We start from the raw sequence: 26,987 nt of genomic DNA, 5'->3' as shown, positions 1-26,987 counted from the left end.
TTGGCTGTCCTGGAACTCATTCTGTAGACCTGACTCACAGTGATCCGCCTGCCTCTGCCTCCCCAAGTGCTGGGACTAAAAGTGTATGCTACCAGCATCCCCTGGCTGCATGTTGATTTTTAAAGACTTCTTTCCAGCAGGGCCATGCTGCACTACTGGTGGCCAGGAGTACTGTCATCTCCACAGTGGGCCTTGTGACCAGAGACTGGCATGTGGCAGCTACTTGGAGTGGGCTCAGAGCCCATCTTCCCTTCCCTGTGCTTCTTAGGGAGTGACCTCTGAAGCCATCCTCTGACAGCAGCAGGACCCAGCAGGCCTCCCTGTAAGCACCATCTAAACCAAAGTGTCCCTGATCTGGCCAACCCTGAGGGAGGTAGGACAGTGCCTGGGTGTGAACCCAGAGAGGCAAGACTAGGAGCCACCTGGACCCTCAGCCTAGCTCTTAGCATGTATGCCTGGCTCACAGCCAGCCTGCCACTGTCTGACTGTGCCTGGGAACAAGTCCTGAGTTCAGCTGCAGATACGGGGCTGCGCTGCTGTGGCCTTCTGGGGAAGGGCATGCTGATTCCTGAGCGGCCACAGCAAGCAGACAAAACATCCCCTGAACTTGCCAGAGGGAAGCCAAAGGCTATGATGACCTGAAGGCAGAGGTGTTTAACTGTACAGGTGTTTCTGGCTGGGCCATGGCAGCAAGTCAGGGCTCTGCTGGGAGAACAGAGGGGTTTTGTCTTCCAGGACCAGAACCTGCCTGAGCTGGATGAGAGCTGATAAGCACTCTCTGCCCATTGGTTGGACCAAGGCTCAGTTTGGAGACCATCTGCTCTCTCTTTCCAGTTCTGTCCAGGCCCAGGAGAGGTAGGGCCTGCCACCGCCACCTCTTCCTGCTCTGCCTGCCCTGGTGTGGACCCTCGGTGGTGAGGTGACCAACATTTAGGGAGGCTTTGCTGACACACAGAGGAAGAGAGAGACAGAGATGTTAGAGTACACACAGGCCATCTCTTGTGCCTTCTGCTTCCTTAGATGGCCCAGTGGATGGGCGTGGCCCTTAGGTTCAGCAGATTACAGGTGCCTCAGCCAGTGCTGGGATGCAAACAGCAGGGCCAGTGCCATTTGAGAGGCTAGGAGCAGGGCTGTGTTCCTCGGCCTTTGGATAGACCCACTTCTGTCAGAGGCCAACTCCCAGGCACACCAGAGGACGTGGGCTTGCCACCTCAGTGACTCCATCGTCTTCTGGCAGACACTGAGCAGGCTGGGGTACTCTGGCTAGAGGCCAGACAATGCTCATTGTATCCCTGGTACTTTGTTATGCCGCCTTCATAAAGTCTCACATTGTTCCAGAAATGTTGGCCCTTCCAGAGAAATCTTGTCAGACCTGCTATATGGAATTTGAGGAACAGACGTGATTGGGGGCAGGGTAGCTCCTGGACACCTTCACACGTCTGCTATCTCCCCATACCCCCCATATCGAGTTCCTGGAGACCAGGGACCATAGTTTTCACCAAGTCAAGGGAAGGCCCCGGCAATATTGGCGACTCCCTGGTGACCTCATAGCGCATTGTGTTTCACTACATACTCCTGTGAAGTTGTGACTCTGTTTTTATCTCCTCATTTTAAGAAAGTTAAGGCGCAGAAGAGTTTAAAAAAAAAAAAGAACCCTTGTACATTTATTTTTGAACTTCATATGTAGAGAAGGCCAAGGATGACCGTGAACTTCTGACCCCCTGCCTCCGCCCCCTAAGTGCTAGGATTTCAGGCACATACCGCCATACCTGGTTCTATACAGTACCAGGAACAGAACTCAGTGCTGAGCTGCAGCTCCAGCCAATTTAAATTTAAATTTAAATTTATTTAAATAGCTTTCTCATGGGCAGCTAGGGAAAAGGAGTGAAGACACATGCAGGTGCAGGTGTTTGTCCCCGTTTTGTTCTCCCTCAGGAATGTCCAGAGATGGCTGAGTTAGAAACCAGAGATCCCAAGTAGAAAGGAGGTGGGGTGACTGTGACACTAGCCTGGCTGCAGGCAGGTCCAAGCCTTCATGTGGTGTCCAAGGGCAGTCTCCCCTCTGGGTATTCTGTCAGAACACAGTACACACCCCACCCTGTCTTTGACCTCTGATGTAAAGCAGGTGTGGGTGCAGATGGCATTGAGCACCAGAGCTGAAGAGAAACTGTTTACTCTGGTCTCCTTGTTTTAAGATACAAAGCCCATGATCAAAGAAGGCTCGCTTTACCTCGGGCCCAGGGCCACACACACATTCTGTGGTATTTCATGTCCTAGAACTGTCAGCTGGGAACAGATTAAAATAAAGCCTCCCCTGAGCCTTAGATGAGGAATACAGGGACAGGGTAACTTGCCTCCTGCCCAAAGCTCACCAATAGAGGAAGCAAGAAGTCAACTCAGGGCCGTCCACTCCAGCATACCTCTGTACCCTCATACCCAGGACAGGTCTTTCTTTCAAGGTGCTGTGGCAGGTGCTGTGCCGTGAGCCTACCCCCACTGGCCTGTCCATCCTTGGTCTGCCCACTTGCCACTCTCATGCACACAGGTTCAGCTCAGTACTTTTTTTTTTTTTTAAGATTTATTTATCATGTATACAGTGCACATTAGATCTCATTATAGATGGTTGTGAGCCACCATGTGGTTGCTGGGAATTGAACTCAGGTCCTCTGGAAGAGCAGTCAGTGCTCTTAACTGCTGAGCCATCTCTTCAGCCCTGGTGTTTATTTTTTGAAGTGTGAAATAGGTACAAAACAGAATCTCTTCAGTAAAAAATACCTCCTTGCCAACAAAGGAGGTAGTGCCCTCTGCACAGTCTCAGGTTAACTTTTGCAGAGATGAATTCAGTTAACACATGTGGACAATACCATTGCCTAAGATAAAGATGAACCCTAGCTCCAGAGATGGGCGGGCCCCTTAAGGGGAATCCTCCAGCCCAATCCACTTATACTGAGGATTGCCAGAGTCTGAAGCAGAGGCCCATCTCACCCCAATCATCTTCAGCCTGTGACCAGGTTACTCAGCCCATGCCTAAGGAGCCACAGGCTCAGTCAGGTGATTCTGACGAAGAACGCAGTGCAGTTTCTTGGTTCCCCTTCCCTGGGTGTGCTGCCACGGACTCTATTCTTCCCTAACAGTGTCCCAGGGATCCCAGTTTAGCGTGTGTGCTGAGGGTGTATGGACGCAGCCTTATTAAGATCTCAGCGGCAGCAACCAAAGGAAGCCCGTAGTGTTTGGGAAGAGGTTCTTCTGGCTCCCAGGCCCTGTGACGCTTTAACTTTGAATGTACTAACACTCTTCCACTGGCCTGCTGCTAACCAAATGACATTTCCAGAAAGTTAGCTCTGGGCTAATACAGGTATGTGAGCCCATGGGGGAGACACCCTAGTCACCAAGACATGGCAACTGCAAAGCCTCAGAATATCCAAGCCTGAGCTCTTCTCTCTCAGAGACCAGAGCTGGCACACACCCACAGCTCCTAGCTTTCACCACCTTATTGGAGCGCTCCACCTACCGAACTCCATAGTCATCCCAGGGGTTGCTAGTGGATTATGCAACTCCTGGGCTGGCCTCAACTGGCCGAGGCTCTTGGCCCAGTGTGTGGTCACAGCTGAGGGAAACCTGGCACCTGGCTCAGAGGCCCATGTGAGCTGGGCTCCCCAAAGGACTTACCTGATGGCTTATCAGTGGAAGACGGGAGACTGGTGAGGGCAGGCATGGTCGGCAGAGGTGGCGGCAGCACCTTCAGATTCTGGTCGCTCTGGATCTCATTGGTGGAAATTTGGTTGATGATGCGGTTATAGGTGGGTGGTTGGTAGACCCGAGGTGGGGAGGCTGGGGGTGGCTGGGGTACAGGCCTGGCTACAGGCACTCGCTGGCAGTGCTCCTCCAGCTGTGCGATGACCTCCGATTGGTTGTGGGCCAGCATTGCCAGGTGCTGGAACTTGTGCTCCAGGTCCTTGTACTTGCTAGCCAGCTGCAGCATGTCAGCTGTCTGGTTCAGGATCCTGTTCTCCAGCTGGGAAAGCTCCAGCGCGTTGTCTCGCTTGCGAATGATCTCATGCAGGAGCTGCATGTACAGCTGTGTGACTCTCGAGTTCATGTTGCGGCTCTCCTTGCGCAGCAGCTTCACCTCGCTCACGATGCCGCCGTCCACCTCCACCAGCTGCTGCAGCGTCTCGATCTGCCGCTTCTGCTTCAGCAGCTCGTTGTTGAGCAGCTCCAGCTCCTGCTTGTGCACACGGTTCTCCAGGTGCACCTCAGGCTCCTTGGAGTTGACACAGATGGCACCTGTGACCCGCTGCTGGGGCACAATGAAAGTGTAGGTGCACTTGTCCGGGGACTCGCCTGCCCGCTTGTACCTGTTGAGGTAAATGTACTCCCTCTGCGAACCATCCTCTGTGCCCTCAACATCATCCTCTGGGCCTGTAGCAGCTCCGATGGTGGCCAGCAGTCCAAGCCACCAGCAGGTCATACACAGTGGTCTCATGGTCCTTGCAGTGTGCTGGTTGGTCTTTGTGGAAGCCTGAGAGGGGAGAAATGAAGTCAGTGACAGCCCCATCCCTGCCAGTGGCCTGTGCCAGGCAGGACATTCCCCAAATACATTTTGGGGAGGCTACGTTCCACTTTCCTGGAGTCAGAGAGAGAGAGCAGTTGTCGTGGAAACATTTGAAGATGGTGGGGCCCTGCAGAGGAGGAGAGGAAAAGGGATCTGCCACTCCCAGAGCCCAAGAATTTGACACTGGGTGTGGGAGGCTTGGGGGAGTGGTCAGTCTTTCTCCCCTGCCTTGGGACCCTCTGACCTTCACAGTTCTGTGTTCACCACTCATATACCCCTGAGCTTACCCCATGTCCTGCCTATCGGCTCTATGATCTCAGCCCTGCTGGACCCAAGTTCTGTAAGGGCAGGTGCAGGGCCTTTCTCAACCGCTTGTACCTAGAATGTAGCAAGTGTTCGCTAAATGAATGAGCTGCTAGACACAGAATGGGATGTATTCATTTAGTGGCGGGCAGTGTCAGAGGAGGATGTGTCTGGTCACGTGGCTCTGCTCTGTGTTTTAGCCAAGCTGCAGAGCCCCAAACAAGAAAGATACGAGCTCTTCTAAACCCACATGCTTGTAATAGCCAATGTCTTCATGTCCCGCTCATTGCAATGTGATTAAATCGTGAAGGAGCAGAAGTTAGGCATGTGTCTCCAGCTTGTTTCTTGGGCAATATATCCCTTCACCATGTGTTCACCAGATAACGTTAGGATGTGTCAGGCATTGGGCTGGATGTAGGGGATATGGCTGCCCTCTCGGGGCGTCCTCATCACCAGAGTTCCCAAGAAATATAAGAAGGGGCAGTCACGTGTTGAGTGGATATGACAAGGCCCTGACCTAACAGAGAGGTCAGGAGCACTTCCCTGAGAAAGTGACCTTTATCCTGACACTTGAGGGACGAGCAGGAGCTAGATAGGCCAACAGGGATGTTAGCATGTGCGCCGTCCCTCCTCCAGGCCCCTGAAGGGCACTGGTCCAGCAGTCTTCCTGGTCTGCCCCCATTTTGTCATGGATTTCCTACACCCCTGCCACTGTCTCTGTCTTGACCCTACAGCCCCTCTCCGGCTACTGTTCTATTTTCTCTTCCTCCCTGTTTGGCAGAGCCCTCCAGAGAGCTGCCCACACTCAGAGTCCTCAGATAGCTCTCCTCTTCCTGTCCCCTTTTAATCCTACCCATCAGTCTCCGCTCTCTACCCACCCTGCTGCCAGCGGTCTGTGTGCGTTCCTCTTCCTCCCCACACCTCCCTCCCTCCCTGCTTCCTCCCGTCCCCTCCCCAGTTTTTCCTGTTAGTAAATAGCAACTGTTTAGTCACTCCAGCCACAGCCCTCAAAGTCAGCCTTAGCTCTTTTCTGTCCCTAACCCCCACCTCTAATGCACCACAAAGGGATGACAGCCATAGCTTAGAATGGCTCCCCAGCGCCCCTGCTGTCCTCTGCCCTCTCACTGTCACCTATACTCCTTGCCTTCACTGTGTCCCTGGATTACTGCAGTAGTCCCCTAACACACAGCCCTGACCCTGCCACCTGACAGCAGAGGGGTCACTCTTCAGTGCCAGACCCCCCCTTAAAGTGAAAGGTGAGGACTGTAGGGCCTCCCGGGCCTGGCGTCTGTCCCCTCTGTTCATCTCTGTTCCTTCCCTGCTCTGTCACTGCCACAGCAGCCACCCTGGCCTGTTGGCTGTTCCTCAGGCTGTGAAGCCCACTGAGGACTCAGCTCCTCACCTCAGGCTGCTCATCCCTGTTTCTTTGTTGTCTCCTTCTTTCCCCTTCAGGGCTTTGCTCAAAGATCATCTTCTCAGTGACCGCTCTAGCTACGGTTGTAACCTTTCCACTTCCCTTCTAGAGTCCTTATAACCAGGTTTGCACCATCCCTCCCCACAAATGGCAGCTTCTCCGGGGGAGTCAGTTTTGGTCCCTGTACCATTTGCAATGTCTGCTGCCTGACCCAGAATCGAGACACTTGGTCACTCTGTGGTGATGGGGTGAAAAGACAGTCACCAATAGCTGCGGTGCAGTGGAGAGAGCTGTGGAGACAGAGGTAGCAAGCAGGGGAGCCCATGAACGATAGAGGCGATCGGCCCGTGCAGTAGAGTTCATGGGCCAGCTTCACTGGTAACATCTGTAGCAATCACGGATTGAGTGCTGCCATGGCCTGGCCCTGGCTGCTGCTCTGTGTTCTCACAGTGCCCTTTGATGGCAGCTGCTCTGCTTCTTAGTTTTCACAACATATGTTTTTATCTGTGTGTGTGTGTGTGTAGGGGCACAAGTGACCTAGCACACTTGTGGGGACCAGAGGACAAATTGCTAAGTTCTCTCCTTCTGGGCACCAACCTCAGATCATCAGGCTTGCTGGTAAGAACTCTCACCCTCTGGTCCATCTCAGCAGCCCTAGCTACTCCTAATTCACATCCCATAGCAGGAACCTGGCACTCAGTGCTCAGGTCTCAAGATCACAAGGCTAGAAGGTGGCACAACCAGAACTCGGCTGGGCCGATGGCCGTTAGCACGTACGCGCTACACATTCATATCCGCTGGATCCTGGCAGTGGCACAGCATCCCATGCATGCTCCTTCTGGGAGTCCCTGGCTGCAGGCTGCATCATGGACCCACCAGTGGGCCCCTGCAGATCAGCATGAGCTGTTTTCTACCCAACTCCTGAGCTCATGCTTGGTCCCAACGCTCAGAGGTGGCCTGTTGGGCCAGGCAGAGAGGGTATTGAATGGAGAGCTGCTCTCTAGAGGGGTGGCGCTTCAGTGGAAACAGGCTGTTTGACAGTGTTTGCCTGGTTTCCAAAGCTTTGGCTCCTTGGGAGCTGATGGCCACACCCCCACTGAGGAATGGGGAGAAGCTGGGCTCCAGGCTAGGGTGGGCCCCCTTGCCACACCTTCTGTGGGTAGCTCACCTGCCTACTTGGTGACAAACACCTCTGTGCTATGGCCAAGAAACTGCCAGAATGTCAGGGAGGCAACTTGGTACCAGAGAAAAAAAACTTGATTTCTAAAATTCCCGAGTATCTGCATTGGAAGGTGATGCTGTCCTGGGTTCAGTTGTTCTGTCTCTTCCCAAGTGTGAGTCCTCAGTGCTCCCGCCTTTGGGTTTGAGGTCCTGAAGACTGAGCACCTCTTTTATGAAATGGGGTGTTAGCCTACATTGCACACTGGTAAGGAAGCACGAGTGTAGAATGTTGTGGTGGCCACACAGGGGCAAGCACAGCAGAGCACCACTGAGGAGTGCAGAGAACGGCTGTACGTGGGTAGAGGGTCATAAAGCCACTCAGACCAAGTTCTGATCCTAAGCAGCTGCCCAGTGTGAGCAGCTGGGGACACACAGGTATAATCACTGGACCCCGTTTCCTAAAAGAACATTGTTTGCCATCATTAGATTAAAAGGCAAACCAAACTCGACAGCCGCTGCTCACACATGTTCTGACCGCGGCAGAGCCCAGAGTCCGTTATTTGGGTTATACCTGACTTAGAGGCGAGGAAGTAAAAGCTCAAAAAGATGTGAAGTCACCTGCTCGTGTCAGAACCAGTCAGTCACCAAGTGTCCTGGCAGAGTCTGGGCTTCCAGCTCCATCTGCATGGGCCTGGTCTTGGTGGAGGTCTTAGAGTCTGGTGACTTGCAGAAAAGAATGCAGGGAACAGAGGCTCCTGCAGGGGCCCACATCCTGGCTGTAGGTAAGCCAGCAGTGACAGCGACCAATGGAGACACTTGACATCTAGCCAGGCAGAGTGCCCTGCTAGGGGCATGAAGCAGGCAAGAGCCCAAACTGGACCACCGAGTGCTTAAACAGGGCGTGCTCCCTCATGGCCCTCCGGCCTCCATAGCAAGCATTTGTTTTCCCTAAGGGTTCTACCCATCCTCTGCTAGTTTGGCAGTTCTGAATGGATAGTGATGAGTCTGTTTACTTTTGCTTTCTTGATATTTATTCAGCTAATTGCATCTCAAGAGAAGTAACCCCCCAGCATTCCAGCCATCTTAGGCGGGAGACTAGCTCAACTCCAGGCAAAGCGCCCCTCCTCCCTTTCTCCCCATGACCAACAAAGAAAAGCAAACCCAACTGTTTTCCTTGGCTTGGAAATTAAAATAAAAACACCGATCTGAATCGCTTTTCCACATTGTGTGGTGAGGAGTTTCCATTTGTGCTGGGCTTCCCTCTCCCCACCACCAGGGCTGCAGTGACCACGTGGCAGCATGGCCTCTGCACATGGGGAGGTGGACTCCCTGGGCTTGGGTCTCACCCAGACTCCAGTGGGCTACATCTGCGTGTCCCCGGTTGCCCTATGTGGTGGGGCCACACACTGTGTGTCTGCATCCCTCTTGCCACTGCACACTGTAGCCCAGGGATTGGGCTACTTTGTAGGAAGAACCGTCATTTTGATCATAGAGAGCTGCCTCCTGCCCGGGGGCAGAAGCTGCTGGCCTGGCATGTGCTTCTGAGTTCTTACTACCAAGATTAGGAATGAGAAAAGTTCAGGCAATAAAAATAGCTCCAGCCAATTGTTTCTGTGGCCCACGCATGCTATGTACACGATGTCATTGAATCTTCCCAGAAGCCCTTTAGGAAGGGCCCATTGCTTCAGCGCAGCCATGTAGCCAGGTGCTGGGGGCCCACACCCCTGTATTTTAGGTAACAGCATTTGACTGCTGAAGTGCTGAGGTGCTTTGCCATTCTTGGGAGGCACACTCATGGCCTTTGTGGGTTTGAGTATTTCTGGTGTTCTTTCCTTTTCCTTAGCTCAGGTCTCATGTGTCTCAGGCCAGCTCTGAACTCCCTGTGAAGCTGAGGAGCAGCCCTGCCTCAGGCTCTCAGGAGCAGGGGTTAGAGGCATGTGCTTTTGCCCTCATCTCTGTAATACTGGGGATTAATGAGTACTAGGCAAGCACTCTGCCTGCTGAGCCTTCTCCCAGCCCCAGCACACCTATCCAATTACCACAAAGGTGCATTCAAGGCTAATAGTTGGGGAGGGGAGGGGATAGCAGAGCCAGGGAGCAGATACACCAAAACCACCAAAGCATGCCTGCTCTGCAAGTGCCAGTGTGCCAGGAAACCCCAAGAAGAGCCTTCTGATCCTCTGGGCAGGAGGAGGCCAGGGGTGCCCTTGGGGTCTAGAATGGCTCTTGGGGTACTTTCCTGGTCAGTCCTGATTGTATGCTTCTGGAAGAGTGCATTGCTCCACCCTGGCGAGCACTGCACTGCCAACTGTGAACACAAACGGAAGGAGGCATCCCAGCCATACTGGAGACCTGAGCAGTGGCCTCTGCCAAGGCCACGAGGCCCACATGTGCCCGGCAGGCCCCTGCCCTCCAGCTCCTGGGAAGCTAGAGACTCAGCTATACTGGAGAGAGTGTGAAGTGAGATGGCAAGTCCAAAATCAGGATAGCAGAGAGCCCAGCAAAGACGTAAGCACCAGCACACAGTTATTACTACAAGAGCTGCAGAAAGACCTGACATGCCTGCAGAGTGGTTCCCAATCCAGCCACTCACCCAGGATGGGGAGTGAAGCAGCTGCACAGAAAGGGTCAAAACAAGAGCCATGAGGTTGAGTATGTGAGCAGTAGCATTGAGAGTAATGGCTGTCCTTTGTTGTGCACATGCGTACCCCCATATACTCTGTCTTATTGGCCTTCACAGCTCTATCCATAGACAGCTGCAGGTACTGGTTGGCCTGCCTGAAGCTGGTTGCCCTCTGTGATTATTATATGACTCCTGACCTAGGAGACAGATCACACCTGCATTAGGCTACTAGGAAAGCCCAGGCTCCAAGGGTTAGGTGGCTTGGAGTAAACATCAGAACCAGATTTGATGGACCCTGCCAGCCCCATGCCCTCACTCAAAGGTCACCTCCCCACACACAGTAAGAATAAGACTCCTGTTTGTCTGTCCATATGTCTGTCTGTCTAATGGCCAAGATGCAGTCGCTTCTTACTGTTGACCAGATGAGCAGACTTGGCTTTCAAGACAACACAAGGGTGAGTCTTGTGTGGTGTTACAAAGAGCTTCTTGATCCTGTGAGTGGGGAGACCCCGAAATGGACACCACAGAGGAGCAGTGGCAGCCTGGAGAAGGAACTGTGCATCATTTGTCCTCCATGATTCACCCCCAGCCCGGAGGCCAGGGAGGGAATAACCAGTCTCCAACTGCCACCCTTCCTAACCCGGGATCCTGTGAATCATCCCTCACTAGGAGGCCATGAGGGGCCCAGGGAGGCTGCAGCCAGCTCCCCACTTCCTCAGCGTAGCAACTGTCAGACCTTTCCAAAAGGCCCTCTCCATTCAGCCTGCCATCCTCCACTGGTTTAACCTTCCCATCTACCAGTCATTGTGTCTGGCTCCATCCTGGGGTCAGCTCTACTGGGCGACTTGGACAGATGCAGGAACCAGAGAAGCAGAGAGGCTTGGATCACATCCTCCAGCTGTGCCTGGAGAAGTGATGGGGTGTGGTGGTGGGGGGAGCTGCCTGATGTCCTGGGCTCTCGTGCGCATGCCACGGGTGAGCTGTTGGCTTCCAGGGAAGGCTGACTGTGTGGAGGCGGGCTGTGGTCACACCGTGAGATCATAGGGGATGTGGTTAGGCCTGGGGAGCTGGGCTCTTGTGCCTGGGGGGATGAGGATAGTGCTATTACTTTTTCTTGCTGCACTATTTGGGAACCATTTTGAGATTTCCCCAAAGTCCGCACACCGAACCCTCTGTGCCAGGAGTCATGGTGAGCTGAGCAGAGCAGAGGCAGGGAGTGTCTGCAGAAGCCATTTGAGAGTCCGGCTTCTGAGTTGGCCGCTGTACTTCCTGCAGTGCTTAGTGTGCTCTGGAGCCCTGGACTGGGGGCCAGGGCAAGGAGGGGTGTCTGGGGATGGCTGCACAGCATTGCCCTAGGCAGCTTCTCTTCTGAGCCCAACTGAGTAGCTGACACAAAGGTCACTCCAGCCACAAGGATGAGCTCCTCCATTGACTGTCAAAACAGTGCCTTCTCTTCCCCCTCACACAGCAGAGGCACTCCATAAGCAGGGACTGTGATTATCCCCATTTCAAAGATGAACACACAGAGCTAAGGGATGAGGACAAGGACCGGGACCAGAGCTGCCAGATGGTAGGGCTCATCTCCAAGCCAGCTTCCTTACCTACATGCTCCTGAGTGGCTCCCTGCATCTGGGTAGACTTAAGACAGAGTCTCACGTAGTCTAAGTAGGCCAGGAGCTGGCTGAGGCTGGTACAACCACGAAGCTCCTGGCCCTCCTGCTGGGATGTCAGGCCCTGTGTGCCAGCATCCAGTTTAGGAGGTGCTAGGGAATTAAGCCCAGATCACTTGATGTGCTAGGCCAGTGCACTACCCCATAATTCACTGCATACCACTTCCAGGTCTGAATAGAACTCAATGGCTTCAAGTCAGCATCCTTACATGCATCTCTCCTTCACATGCTCTCTGCCTGGAGACCCTTTTCCTACAATTCTGCCTGGTATTTATCTGTCTTCCTTTCTAAGGTGACCTCTTAAGGCCAGTTCTCTGTGAAGAAGTTTCCTCTCTACTCCAGCTTGCAAGAACAGTTATCTCCACCCAGCACCCTGAGCTCAGACTGCGCTTGCTGCCCCAGGGTGTGGGCTTCTTAGAGTCCCCTCAGAGCGCCCAGCTCTCAGTGCAGCACCAGGGCATCTAGACACCAAGGACTACGTTTTTTCCATGTATTTTCCTGGCCAGTCTTGAGACATAGAGCAGGGGGGGAAAAGAGATGATGCCCCTATGCCCAAGGGGTCTACACTCGCAGGCAGGTGGCAATACTCAGGAGAGCTAAGGGGCCCTGTGACCCAACCAGGATGGGCTCTAGAGGAGGTGAGTCTGCAGGGAGGGGACGCGCCCAGGTGAGACCTGGGCTGAGCAGCATAAAGGAACAGTGTATCTCCCAGGGTGCATGGCTTGCTTCATTGAGAGCCAAGCCTGAGGTTTGCCTCGTTGCTCATGGATGCACCCATTCTGCAGGTCTCCTCTGCTGTCTGGGTGGGTTTTGGACATTCATTCAACAGGGCAGAGGCAACACAACCTTTCATGGCAGAGGTTGGAGTAGGATCCACCCCTGGCAGAGCTTTGGCATTCTGGAAGCCAGGAATCTCTGGGAGGTGAAGCTAAGCGCTCCTTTTGGGCTTTTCCATGGTGGTCTCAGCCTGCCTGTTTGAGGACTGAGTGACAGAGGCCAAGTCTCTGGGGCTGCTGGCCCCAAGACAGGCTGGTTTCACCGGGAGTGGACCTGCACAATGGCTCGATTGTCAGAGGCCTGGCTCCACACCCAGCATCTTAGCATTCCTGTGATCAGAATGTGTCTCACTGTGATGTGTACATGGAACAGGATGCTGTAAAACCCCCATCAGGAGCGGGATACAGGTTGGTCACAGAAACTCCCCCCAATAAGGTTTCTGATATGTCTTGTCCATCACCACAAACTTCAAGCTGCCTGCGGCTAATTAACCTCTTTGTGTTTCACATAAATTTCCAGAAAAGCTCCTCTGCTCTATCCGTCAGCTCTTTGTGGCAATTTCTACTGCATGGTTGTGCCAAGTGACTGTGGGCTGGGCTAGAGCAACACAGGCTAGAGCTGGGATCCTTCTTTTTGGGCCCACTAGTGGAGAGACCATGGAAGAGGCACTGTGATCCTGAGCCTCAGTTTCCACTTTTGTAGAATAGCACTGCACATCTTGGGAACCCTCTGAGCTCCCAGGGCCACCTCTTATGACTCACGCCACCTGTGGGGTGTTGGTGGGATTATTTACCATCTGCCTGCCTCATCCTGGTGGGCTTAGGTTCTACACAGTAGTTCCACCATGTGCCCTCTTAAGTTGAGAACATTTCAGATGAGGTAGGCCGTGATTCAGTGAGAGGCCAGAGGCTGACTATACCTGCCCTTCTGGGAGACCTCTGTTTTGTTTGTTTCCAGGTGTCAGGGACTGTTAGGTGTGGCCCAGGGTCGATGGTGAACACAGCAGCCCTTATGGATTCTCCCAAGTAGTAGTGAGAGAATGACTGTCGGAACACCAGTGTCGTCAGGTGGATGAAAGCTTACCCAAGGCCCTGCCTCCCACGTGCAGGGTGTGGAGTGTGGTGTCAGGCTGTAGGGACAGCATGGGGCATGCAACCACGCCTTCTCTGCTGCAGGTGTGGCTCCACAGAGGCGGCAGCATGGAAACCAGGGAAGCACCTGTTCTCCGAGGGATTGAGGGCAGCAGCAGCAGATTTGACTGCCAGAGACACAGTGGCATCGGGACAGGACAGATTATGGCACCTTGTGGAACAGGATGGAAGAGGGCACATATCTGATGCGCAGGCTTTGAAACCACAGTCCTAGGCCCAAGTCCCATGGATCACATAGCCGTCACCTTGGGCAAGTTAGCCTTCCTTCATCTGAAAAGGGGGTGCTAAAACCAGAGCCCATTGCCTAGGGTGGGAGTAAGGGCAGAGTGAGGCAAAGCCCTGCTCACTACCTCAGTGGGCAGCTTTTGTGGGCCTCTTGCCTGTGAACCCACAGCCATGCTGGCCAAGTCTCCAGAGCTATACTTGCTGCCCATCTATCTATCTCTGTCCACTGTGTTTGCCCTTGCCCGGTAGTGATCTCTGTTAGCCAGGTTCACGGTCACTCAGAAGCTTTGTTTAGCCGGCGCCACATGCTGAGGCCAGAAAGCCACCAAGTGCAGACTACAGCAGGAAACCTTCCTCGTCACCCGCACCAGCCTGGTCTGGTAGCATGTACTTCACAGCCGCTTTCCAAATGCCTCGGAGAGCCCAGGAGCCCTCTGCCTCTGGGCTAAGATCCACTGGTGTCATGTGGCACTAGTCCACTGTGCCAGGCTGTTCTCTGCCCATCCCTCTGTAACTTCAAGACAGGTGTGCCCAGTGGTCCTCTAGCAAGACCAAGGAAGCTCCATTTTCCTGTCCTTGTGGTCCTGACAGGTGTGCCAGTAGGCAAATCAGTAGCACCCAAGGGTGGTGCAGGGTAGCACTCTGCCTGTGAGGTTGGTAGTAGAAATTCTGGTCTATTTGTATGTTCCCTTAGAGTGTACTTCTAGGATGCAGAAATGCTACAGGTAGCCCCATGGCCCAGCCCTAGATGCAAACTCCCACCCTCTAATAAGTTCCTCCCGTTGTGGTGTCCCCAGCCATGAATCATAATAAAATTGCTGATGTGTAGGATATCCGACATGGGGACGCAACCCCCAGGTTGAGAGCCATTGCCTTACCAGAATGTATCCAAAACAGAGAAAGAATCGGGGTACTTGTTCTCCCCTGGGCAGAGAACCCTGATGATAGGGTTCTCAGTAACTAGTAACTAGAGTTTTTAGAGGTTCTGTACACAGGCACCGGGCTGAGGACCAAGGTCTCATGTGCTGCCCCTGGAGAGCCATGATATATATGACTCAGAGTGGCCCTGACGTCATGCGCCAGGCTTCTTCATTTGTGAGATGGAGGTGGTTAGGTGTGTGTTGTGGGGTAGTTGCAGGTGCCTGCTCAGTGCTCCATTTCACAAATCAGGAAACTGAAGCTTAGAAAAGCTGTGGTCTGCCACTGAGCTGATACTCAGTAGTGCTCAGACGTGCAGCCGGCTCAGTCTCCGCTGGACTAGGCCTGTACTTGGGGAAACCCATGCAAAGAGTCCTGACTGAGCCACCTTCCTAACCGGTACTCTCAGTCTTCCACCCATCCCTGAGAAAGGGGATCTTTTTCTGAGTAGCCACACTGGCCTCTGGGAGCTTGCCTAATCCCACAGCAGAGGCAATAGCTGACCCGTGACACAGATGTCACAGCAGAGGGGAGGGATCAGCAGAGAATTTCTGTTTGGAAATGTTATCTCACGCTGAGCGAGTGAGTGAGTGAGCGAGAGCTTTCAAGGGACTCCGTATGTGCACCGGCAATGCCCCCTCATTAGGCTGCTAAGAAAGCATGTCCTCCAGTTTCTCTGCCACATCCTGCTAGTTGGAGACCTAAGGGCCATCTACTGTGTCCTTGGGCACAGAAGAAAGTTAGGGCAGCACTTTGCCCCAGTCCTACTGACAGAAACTTAAGGGTGACATGTTCTGTCCTGCACAGGACGCCTCTGCTCCTGGCCCGCTGGAAACCTGTGAGCAGGCGCTGCCTGGCTCAGGGCACTTTCTGAGGAGGATCTCCCACTGCCTCAGGTCTGCATTCACTCACATTTGCTTCTGCCTTGGCACACCCTCTAGCCTGGGTGTGTGCGCAGGAGTCCTAAGCTTAAGCATAACTTGCCCAGTCCTCCGCTGCCCTGCAGCTCTCAGCCAGCTGCCCTCAAGTCCACACCGATGTCCAGGCACATACCCAGCTACCAGCTGGTTGGTGTCTCACAGCCACTATGGCTCACCCCAGAGGCACTTTGTTTGAAAGGGGTGAGTGGGGCTGACCAATGAAGTCCTCAACATCCCAGCCCCACACGCCGCCGGTGCCTCAACAGCACCCTGCCTGGTCACAGGCTTGGTTTGGCACCAAGCAAAAGCAAGGTATGACCCCCTGGGGGGTCCAGCTGCATCCCCACTGCTGGAGGAGTCAGGACTGCTTATCCCTGGCTCATCTCAAGACACCCTCCCGGGACTGCTGCAGTTGAGAGCTGCCCCTTACCTCTTCTCTCCTGCTTGGCTCTGGAGCAGCGCTTCACATGCTTCACGGTGTCGTCAGTGGGCAGCCTGGCCACAGCCTCCAGGAGGGGTCCTGAGTCTCAGGCTGGACTAGCCGCTGAGCTGGCCTCTGCTGGCAACAGTCAGTGCTCTCAGAGGCTCTTAGGGATGAAGCTGGCTGGAGTTTCGCTGGGGCTGCTCCCAACCTGCTGTTCCTCACAGTGTGGCCTGCAGCTGTCTTAGTGCATGCCCCTCGCAGGTCCTGGATCCGACAGCACCACTCAGGGCTTGGGGTCCATCCCCAGGCCCACTGCAGCAGCCTCAGTTGAACTCCCAGGCCCTTTGTGGAGCCTTTACATGCCGCCAGAGGAAACTGTGAGCACAGCCTGACCCTGGTTGGCTGCAGGCACTTCTCTCCGCCCACCAGTGCAAGAGGATCCCCCAGGCCCCAGAAAGGCTCCGGGCCTCCCCTCAGCTCCAGACAGGGGCGGGCCGCCTGGTGATGTCACACTAGCTCCAGCCCCAGCTGGCCCAGCCCCTCCTGCCCGGTTTGGCGGCCTGGGCGGGCCCCCTCCTTCATTGGCACAGGCAGCCTGGCCAGCTCTACTCCTGGCTCACCCGCTAGCTCCACTCCCTGAAGCCTGTGATGTTCCTGGGGTGCCCTGTGTAGGCGCAGTGCTTCCACTGGACTCAGGTAATGGGTTTTGAGCAGCGTCAGCTGTGCAGGCGGCTGCTTGGGAGTCCATTCCTGTGGATTGCCCTACTAAGCTCCTCTGTACCCTTCTCCAGAGGCTGCGCTCTCCAAACCACTTCATCCCCGCAGAAGGCTAGCATTAGGACAGTAGCTGGCTTGGGGGCCACACTGTAGGAAAGCCCTTACCTGCTACCCAAGTCACAGCATAAGTGAGGCACCTACCAACAAGACTGCAGTGAGGGTCCTCCAAGGTCACCTGGGAAGGTCCTGTAACTGGATCAAAGGTAGTGTGGGGTGGACTCCAGTTCCATGTCTCTGCTGTGTGACCCTGCTGGCCTCAGCGTTCTCAGCTGTGAGAACTTGAGGGGCTGTTCAGTGAACAGATGGTGGAGTCCGTGGGAGTTGTCAGTCGTGGGGTTGGCCGTGTAAGTGGTGGTTTCAAGTAGAGAAGGGAAAGGTGACATTGATGCCCAGGCTAACATCTTTTAGATGCATCAGACCTGTTGAGCTGGTCAGAGGAAGGCCAGGAGGCTGCTGGCGTCCTGCAGGGGTGCAGAGGGGGAGCCCTCAAGTCCCACCCACAGGCCCACCCACTGCTTGATGTTAGCAATGACTTCTTTGAAAAGCTTAGTGGTGGTGGTAACATTTAGGTACAAGCTAGGAGGGAAACCTCAGTGGGCCTCTCTTACACCAAGGTATCATGAGACATCTACCTGGCCCCTAGGAAGACTGAGCCCCATGTTCCCTCTCCCTGGACTGCCACCCTACTTCTCCTCAGCTACCTAGCCCTCTCTTTTTTCTGTCAGCCCCTTTCCTTCTTAGAAGAAACTATACACCTTATGGGACACCATTAGCCAGAGAGCTGGACTGGACAGGAAGTCCTTTCCTACCATGGGATGAAGACGCCACCACCCTGATTTCTGCCTAGGACCTGGCAGGGTCCTGTGGCTGAACACCACTCCTGCAGCTGTGCCTTCGACAGGAGGCGGTCACCATATTCTGCAGTGTGAGACACAGCACACTGAGAGTCTGCCACCCTCTCACTTCCAGGGTATGTGTGCGTGCGTGTGTGCGTGCGTGTAGGTGCTGCTGTTAGCCACAGTCCCTGTCCTCCTAACAGCAAACACTCGGGCTAGGAGACAGACCACTGGGTCTAGAAGTGCTGGGTGCTAGGTAGGAAAGAGAAAGGATAGGGAGGGAAAGAGGTCCCTGAATAAAGTCAGGGGTTAGAAAGGGGGTGATGGTGTTGTTAGACCACTTCCTGCTGATTAGGGGTGTCTAGTTCTTTGGGGCAAATTTGATCTTCACTATCAGGATATCTAATTTATTTTACTTGTTTCTTCTTTATGCACGGCTTCTTAATAAGTCATGACCACAACCAACAACTCCCCTGAATGACCATCAGCCAGTAACCCCACCTCTCGGGGCCCTAGCATTTATGTACCCTCTGAAAATTCCCCAGAATTCCAAATATCACACAGTCACAGAAACTATATGCAGTTGGCAAAACCATGCCTCTTCTAGAGCATTAGGCAGATCGTAGTCAGCTGCTGCAGAGCAGCCTCATGTCCTCACATCTGACATTAAAACAAAATCATGTTCTTATAATATTACTGTTTTTTAAAGAAACCAAAGTTACACAGTTATCACTACATAAAGACACTATGGTAGATTGCTTCCTCAAAGATGGCCCCAACATCCCCCAGGTTACTGGGAGACCCTTACACTCCTCCCATTGAGAGGTGGTGTCCATGCTTTGTCCTCACAAAATCCATACATGGTACTGATTTGTACTGGCAACACCAGTAGCATGAAGTAAAGGGACCTGATGTCCAAGGCCAGAGAACAGGTGATTAGTTACAGGCAGGGTGACATCTGCTGTGTTCCCTGGGACACCCTCTCATAGAGCCTTGAGCAAGCCAGAGCCTGAGATGTTCAGGGGTCACAGCACATAACAGATAGTACCCCCCACCCCCACCCCCTGCCACCCAGCATGCCTCCAGCCCCTAGCTACCAAGTTACCTCCACCTGCATTTTACTCTCAACCATACAGTCTCCCTGTCAGCCCAGACTGTGAAGGACAGAGAGAAGCCGTTCCACTGCGGCACATCTGAATTCCTGGCCTACAGCTCAGGGAATTGCTGCAGGGGCTAAGTTTGATGTTGTTTCTTAAAGCACAGTAGTAACTAGAGGAGACACTGGTTGTGTGCTCTGTGTCGCTCTTGTGTTTTGCTGAACCTGGCTCCTACTGCATGGGCTGGCCTCAAACTCAAAGTCCTCCCACCTAAGCCTCCAGAATGCTGGTGTTACAGCCACACACCGCCACATCCAGCCTCAGGGTGCTCTTTCAGTGGAGATGAAGAAGAGCATTTTGGCTGAGGAGAGTGAGGCTCAGTTAGAGAGGTGGGACTGACTCCATCCCAGGGAGCCAGTAGCAGGCTTTAGGCTCCACGTGCCTGGGATTCTCTGTAAAGGGCTCCTGTTGAGGGCTGTGCCGCAGCAGGATCTCCATGACACGGCAACAGCAGGATGACCAGGAGTCCCAGTGAGGAGCCACTATTGACGGTGTCACAGTAGCCTGAGCCCTTAAACCAGACCAATACTCACTATGATGAACATTTGCAAGTAAAACTGTATGGTCAGAGGGATATACTGTGGGGACACACCGTGACACTCCCCCGCTTGCATGATGAGATGTTTTCTATGCTGTTGTGATTGTGTTTGTGTGTGTGTTTTACTTTGAGGAGGGAGGTTGTAAGCGTGAAGGGAGGAGATGAGGGCATGAGGAGATGAGCAGGACTGGGGTGCCTAATGTGAAACTCAGGAAGAGTCAGTACAAATTCTGTTGGAATTTGAAAGAAAACAAAAAACAGGACAGGCAAGGTCACAAGACAGAGGTCAAGAGAGCAGAAGTGGTCAGCAGCTGAGGAGGGGGCACACCCTGAGGGCCACAAGGGAAGTGCAGATGGCCTCAGCACTGCTGGCCTGTCAGTGGTGGCCTAGGACAGCAGGAGCTCTGAGAGGGCATGCTTCGTCTTCTGGCCTTGTCTGGACAGGGGAAGCTTGAGCTCCTTACCTTGGAGGTGTTATCAGCCGCTGCCCTGCCCACTCGTAAAGGGCTCCCTGCCCACCTCCAACTGTGGTAGTTGTCAGAGGCAGGGCACCTGCTGCTGTGCTGCTCTTCTGAGAGTGTCTGGGTTTTGGCCTTCATTTCCTGACCCTCTTATGTATGTTTATAATAGCCGTTTTCAAACCTTTGTCTACCAAATCCAGTGTCTGGGTTTGTTGACTCCGCGTTGGTGGGTGCGTGGGGTGTCTTTTTTTTTTTTTTTTTTTTTCCCCTTGATCACGCATCTCATTTTCGTGCTTGTTTGTGTGTCTGTAGATGTTCACTATGTTGAAGTGACTGTATTTTCCTGTCAGAACATAAGTTTTATCCTAGCCAGCAGTTAAATCACCTGACTAGCATTTCAGGGTTTGTTTGTTTGTTTGTTTTTGTTTTGTCCCTAACCCTGTCTTGTGGGCTTAATGTAGGATGCAGCCTTTGGGGTCCCAAAAAGCCTTGTTTACAAAGCAGCTTTAGCTTGGCAGGACTCGAACTCCAAACTCCACCCTCCAACAACTTGCTGAAATCTCTTTCTTCTGACCACAGCTTTCACTTATGGTCCCTGGAGTCTCCCCACGGGGGGGGGGGGGTGTGGTTTAGGGCAAGGGAAGGATTGGAGGGGAGCTGTGCAGCAATTGTGGGGCTTCCCTTCATGTAACTCTCCCCTTCTTGGTGTTTCTCCTTTCGATCTCCAGCCTCAAAGCCCAGCCTTCTTCATGTTTTCCTGCAGAAGACCATCAGTCAGTTCAGTTCACATCTGCTCTCTCACTGCCACACCCCAGGAAGTGTCCTAGTGTGCCCCCCTCCTTCTAGAGCGAGATGTCATCCAGCACCTCTGGGCTGTTCCTGAGGCTTCTGACAGTTGTTTCATATGTGTTCTTCAAAGCTACAGCTGTTATGGTCCTCTTGCCCCTGCTAGTGCCCGTCATAAATGTGGTCACATGATACACCTCAGTCTGGGGCCTGCCGCTCTGATCCTGGTCAGAGGAGTCTGTTGGGAGATGTCTGTCTCACAGAACCACTGAGCATTAAGAAACAGGAGATGCACGGTCTTCCCGTGCCTCATTAGAGCATCATGCTGTGCATTCCAGAGACATTGTTCACTTTCCTGTTTAGACCTTGACTGCTCCCCAGCTTATAGTGCTGTTGGAGCCTAGGGGAGGTCAATCTGATGGGAGGAAGTTAGGTCATTTTTGGTGAAACATCAAAGTAAGTACTACCCTCTTCTCTTGAGTTTCCAAGCCACCATAATGTAACAGGGCTCTTCCACCATGGTCTCCCACTGTCTCATGCAGTCTTGTCCCTTCCCAAAGCAACAATGACAAGCAGCTGTGCAAAGGAGTCCATTCGCCCCAGTAAAACCTTTCCTTCTGATAACTTAGCTCAGCTGTCCTGTCACAGGAACGGTAATGTCTGAAGCCTGCGAGAGAGAAGTATTTCAGGTCCGTTTTACTAATAAGCAGCCTGGGGCTTGGCTCAATGGAGCCTTGACCATAAAGAAGTGGAGCTGAGATTGAGCCTGCGTAGTCAGGAGGAGCATGTTGTCCTGGAATGAATACCACTTCTTCAACTCCAGGGCACGCTTCTTGTTTTGAAAGCTTTGAAATTAGGATTCTCCTCCCAGCTGAAGGAGAGAAATTAGGAGAGTCCCCTTAGCAGTACCATTTTGTGAGTTTTGTTTGTTTTGTTGTTGTTTTTGTTTTCAAGACAGAGCTTCTCTGTGTAGCCAGGGCTGTCCTGGAACTTGCTCTGTAGACCAAGCTGGCCTCTATCTGCTGAGTGCTGGCATTAAAGATGTGCACTACCATGCCCAACTTTTACCTGTCTTTGTTTCCCCAAAGTATTTATCGGGCTACCCTCCCTACCCCCCTCTCTCCCTCCCTTCCTTCCTTCATCCCTCCCTCCCTCCTTCCCTCCATCCCTCCCTCTTTCTTTTGTTTGTTCTTTTTCTTTCATCTTTTTTTTTTTTTAACCATTTGCTTCTTACCACAGCATGGCATATTTTAAAACTGAATACTTGGCAGGTAGAGGAAAGTATGGCAGCTTTAGGCTCAGAGGCTTCAGTGAGATTTCAATGAAAAGGCAAAGCCCCTCCTGTCCTGGTCAGCTGGGCTTAGAAGGACCCAGGGGAAGGGGTAGGCTTCAGGAAGCTGTGGGATGCTGCAGCCCTCATCCACCCAGACACGGCAACACAGCTGACACCAGCCAGCTGCTCCCTCCCCTCCTGGAGCCCTGTGCCAGTCCTGTGACTTTGTTCTCTGGCTCCAATGAACACAGTCTGAAGACTTGGGCTGCAGGGAGGTTCTGTGGCAGAGTACTTACTGTCCAGTGTCACCAGGGGTATCCAGGTACCCCAGAGTTGTGTTAAAACACTGAACAGACCCGTGCATCCAGCCATCAGAATGGGCTGCACACTTGGTGTGAAGCAGCTCACATGTGACCCAACTCATTCCTAACTTCTCCATCCATGTGTCTGGGGACAGAGTCAAAGCAGCAAGGTTTGTTCTCAAGGGTGATGTCACCCGAAGACCAAGCATGCTCGTTATTTATTCAACAAATAACATTGGTTAAATTTTATTTTAAATGATTGGTTAAAATTATTCCCATTCAGTGTAAACTTGAAAAATAGTCATTCCTGAAGTCCAGTCTGGGACAGACAGCATGATAGGCGGGGCTGGGGACCACTACAGCCCTCACTCTTACACCACTGAAATCCTGCTTGTGGAGGACTGTCAGGCTCCTGCCAACCTTGTTTACCTTTCTGGGACCTTAGAGGCAGCTGGGAGACAGATGAGGGCGTCTGGCAAAAGCCCGATAAGGTAGGCTCCCCAGGAGTGAGAGTGGTCACACAGTGGCCAGTGCTGCATGTTGGGTGGGTATCACCCCAAGCCTGCACCTCAGCTTGTAGATGATCTGCGTTCACCAGAGAAGCCTTGGCTCCTGGGTCCCAAGGAGCGAGTTGTTGTGGATAATTGACCAATTGGATAGAAAATGACAAGGTTGTCTCTAAACACCCATGTTTTACAGTTTTTATCCCTTCTTGTTAGGCCTTCTGCACAGAGCCACAAGGACACACAGATGCGCGCGCTCACCGTGTAACCCTGCTGCTCAGACGGGGTGACTCAGACGGGCTCAGCAGACTGGCGTTAGTGTGAGCCCCATAACCTCAGGCAGCTGTGTTTATTGTTGCTATGCTCCCTCTCCCTAGCTAACAATGCCTTCTCGCCCCAGCCCCAGCCAGCGTGTTGTCCTGCTCCTGCCCAGCCGAGGTACCAGCTACCTGGTAGTGCTTTTTCTAAGTTGCACCAGCTTAGTCTGAAGGTCCTGGGGGAGGTCCCAAGATCCAGTGCCTGGAGCATCTCTGCTCTTACATAACCGCTGCGTTCTGTGTCATGCTCACGTGGGCCTGGCCTGCTGGGAGGCCTTCCACGTGGATGAGCTCACTGCATCCTGAGAACGGGCCCTTTCAGGAAAAGGTCTCCCACTCTACCTGCTGAGGCGGCTTAGCTCAGTGAGGTTTGGGTTGAGAAATCATATAGTCAGCAGCAGCCAAGCCAGAGTTTGGATCTGGGTTCCTGGAAACCCAAAGTCCACACTCTTCAACAGACTTTCCATCAAGGTAAAGTGGGGCAACTTAAGGATGCTCCCAACTCCCTCATCTATTTTTCTATGGAATAGCTGTTTGTTTTGTTGCTGTTGTTTGAGACAGGGTCCCTATGTAGCTCATGTTGGTTTGGAACTTGCTGTGTCTTATAATCTTTCTGCTTTAGGCTTCTGAGTGCTGGGATTATAGGAGTGTGCCACTACACCCAGGTAGAATAATACTTTGTTTGTTTGTTTTGTTTCTTGAGACAGGGTTTCTCTGTGTAACCGCCCTGGCTGTCCTGGACTCGCCTTGCTAACAGTCTGGCCTTGAACTCACAGAGCTCTGCCTGCCTCTACCTCTCGAGTGCTGGAATTGCAGGCATGTACCACCACCCCCAGCTAGAATAATACTTTTAATGCCCAGAGTTAGTGCCAAGATTGAGCTGTGTAGCTGACACATAGTGGCTCAACTGATATTAGAGCCTTTGTGCTTATGACTTTAGTGAGTTTAAGATTAGTATTCTTCAGATGGTTTAGAGTTAATAGAAAGCCATGTACACACAGTTGGATGGACCCTACCCCCAGACTCTATGACTCAGTAGATCTGGGATGTGGCCCAAAATTCAGATTCAGTTCCAGCAAATTCACAGGAGCACCAGTGAGCCGCTCTGCTGCTGAAGGTCACTTCCTGTGCACAGAGGCTGGTCAGCACCAAACAGGAAGAGTGCAGCGTGGCTTCTAGTAGTTCGTAGGAGCTGGCTCCTAGGCTTCCCCTCTTGTGATGTCACTGACTCTGGGATGAGGAAACCCACTGTGTAAGGCACATGGTGATACCTGGCCTTTGAACCAGGATCCACGTCACTGATTTTGTCACCTGTTTCTGATTTCTAGTGATCTTCCTGGGACAGACCAGGAAAGGAAAGGAAAAATGACTGTGCCACAGGAATCCCTCTTGCAGATTAGTGTGTGTCAGCTTCAGGGTCGGACTTGAGGCCGTGAGGGCAGGCTTGCTGCATTTCCTCTCCCAGGAGACTGGAAGGTCACTTGGGCCACCTAGTTGCCCCTATAAGGCTCTAGTGGCCATCCCAGAGCATAACCTACGCTAATGGGCAAGGAAACTAAGGGCCTGGTGGCACAGTGGGGGGTGCCTGAGTCATAGGGACCCAGGTTTGAACCCTAGGCCTCTCTTGCCAGCTGAATGGGCCCAGAGCAATAGCTTAGCACTTGGGTCTGCATTTCCCTTTTTCCACATTAGGGGTAGAAAGGACACCTGTGTTTTATGAGGCTGGTGTACAGTGGCATGACAGATGGTGGGTACCGCAAGTGCCTCCTCCCCCAAACATCTCGGTTGTATTATCCCGCCAGGGAAACGGGTATGCTGAGTGGAGTGTAAGCTATAATCTCTTGAGCCCAAGGCTGAGGTCCAAATCCCAGATCTACCATTTACAATCTGCCCCCTTCTTCCTGTCACCTCTTCATCTCTGTGCCCTCTGTAAGGCAAGGTGTAAGGCACCGGCTTACAAAAGTGCTTGGCCACTGAGGATTTGTGTGTGCCAGATGCCTCACTGTGCCTGGGCTTCAGTGACCTTGGCCCTGTTCCCTCCATAGATCTGCAGAGAAGGTAGGAGGGGGCCCATGGGAAACAGCAGCAAGGCCCTAGGAAGAGGGCAGAAGATGAGGACCCAATGTATCCCAGAAGCCTCCCTTCTCTCTGCCTCACCCTCAGCCCTGTCCCTGCAGAGAGTTGAGCAGCCTAGCTGGGTGTGGCCCCGGGGACAATGATCCCCAAGCTCTGCTGCCTCCCTCCACACAGCCCTGGCAAGATCAGGGAGTCGCACACTCACAGGAGCTCAGATGCTTGCTGAGGAGGCATCCCTGCAGGTGCTACCCACCTTTTTGCTACGCGCCAGGCCAGAAGTATTCCCAACACAGTAGGTCTTTTAGGGACAGACTCCACAGTGCCTTTGCCCTAAGCCACCAGCACTGGCACAGGATTTCAGGGAAGACTCCAGCACTTCAAACTCTGCCCTCTGAGACCCTCCCCACCCCCTGTCCCACAGAACCCAGGCCTTCCCTCTGTGCACAGAAGCATCGAGTAAACAGAATGCTTGAGCTGTGGCTTGCTGGAAGGGGTGAATCCCAGCTGACGCCCAGAGGCTGAGCCTATTTTGGGCCTGGTTTCTCGCTGGCTGAGGTCTGTGGTCAGAATGTTCATCAGCTGCTGCCGCTCCCCCTAACTCTCCCCACTCCCGCCCTCCCCGTCTCATCCCCAGGAGCCAGCACCTTACTACAGGCTCCAAGGACCGACAAAGCTGGTTTCAGGTTCCTCTTCTGCCTGAGTGCTGGCCCAGCCAGGCCTGCTGCCTCCACCGCTGCTCCGCCTGTGTCTTAGGCCTGGGACCCACTTAGTGCTCTTGTCCCGTGCCCTTGTGAATACTGTGATTCAGCATTCACACAGAGGAGCTTCACTCAAGAAAGAAAGCATTCACGCTGCCATGTAGCTTCTTCACCTCTGTCAGGCATCTGGAGCAGAGTTTCCTGCTAGCCAGCTGCCTTCAAGGATGATGGCTACACCCCCACCCCCACCCCCACCTCCATACAGAGGGGTCTCTCCTTTTTTCTTTTTAAAGGCCCACGGTCTCTTATGGGTTACTGGACTAAATGCAACTTAACTCTGTGTTTGTAACACCTCATTAATAATATTATTAGCTAAATGTAATCCTGGAATTAAGAGAATATCCATTCAGCAAAATGTATGTTGATGGACTGGACCTGCCGTTGCATGCAGCACCGTGCGAGACTGCTTGGAAAGCTGGGAGCAGCCTGGAGCGCACTGTGCTGGGGTTGGGACCCTCGTCCCACGCAAGACTCTCCTTGTTCTTTTCTCAGAGCTCTAATGAAACATCTGGCAAAGGCAGACTGAGGGAGGAGGCGTTTGTTTTGGCTCACAGTTTGAGAGAACACAGTCTGCGGTGGCTATTCTTGGTTGTCAACCTGATTATAACTTGATACATGGAATTAATAAAAGTCCAAAAATGGAAAGCACACCTGTGAGGGATCTTTGCTTAATTTGAAGTAGGAAGAGCCACTTCTATTCTGGATCTTTGAGGTAGGAAGGCACGCCTTTAATCCAGGTCTTTTGATCTGGGGACAGACGTGCCAGAAAGACATAGTTTTAACTGGCCCACACCCTCTGCTGGCAGCCTATATATAAAGACTCAGAGGAAGAACACTTTAGCTCTTTGCCTGCTTGCCCTCACCTCGCTAGCAAGTCCATTTCTTCACTGGCATTAGAGCCTACTTCTTCAGGATTGGAGCACATACTGAAGAACCAGCTGAGACATGCAGCCTTGTGGACTGAGCAAGCCGGTAAGCCACACCCCTCCATGGCCTCTGCATCAGCTCCTGAATCAGCTCCTGCATCAGCTCCTGCTGCATCAGCTCCTGCATACACTCCTG

The 26,987-nt window shown here is 53.0% G+C and overlaps 2 protein-coding genes across 9 annotated transcripts in view; one reads left to right on the top strand and one right to left on the bottom strand.

The window, feature by feature from the left end:
• Positions 1-16,630, bottom strand: part of ANGPTL2 (angiopoietin like 2) — a 31,233-nt gene extending 14,603 nt beyond the window's left edge. The window contains exons 1-2 of the mRNA XM_084798853.1: positions 16,148-16,630; positions 3,670-4,522 (exon numbers count right to left, since the gene is read on the bottom strand). Coding sequence (XP_084654979.1) covers positions 3,670-4,486 — 817 coding nt within the window. The 5' untranslated portion in view covers positions 4,487-4,522; positions 16,148-16,630. The remainder of the gene's footprint in view (positions 1-3,669; positions 4,523-16,147) is intronic.
• Positions 1-26,987, top strand: part of RALGPS1 (Ral GEF with PH domain and SH3 binding motif 1) — a 293,692-nt gene that overhangs the window by 199,790 nt on the left and 66,915 nt on the right. The window lies entirely within an intron of this gene.

Source organism: Acomys minous (genome assembly GCF_964271855.1).
Source record: "Acomys minous genome assembly, chromosome: 10".
NCBI lineage: Eukaryota > Metazoa > Chordata > Mammalia > Rodentia > Muridae > Acomys > Acomys minous.
The sequence above is the reverse complement of the archived record's forward strand: the minus strand, read 5'-3'. Positions and strand labels throughout refer to the sequence as shown.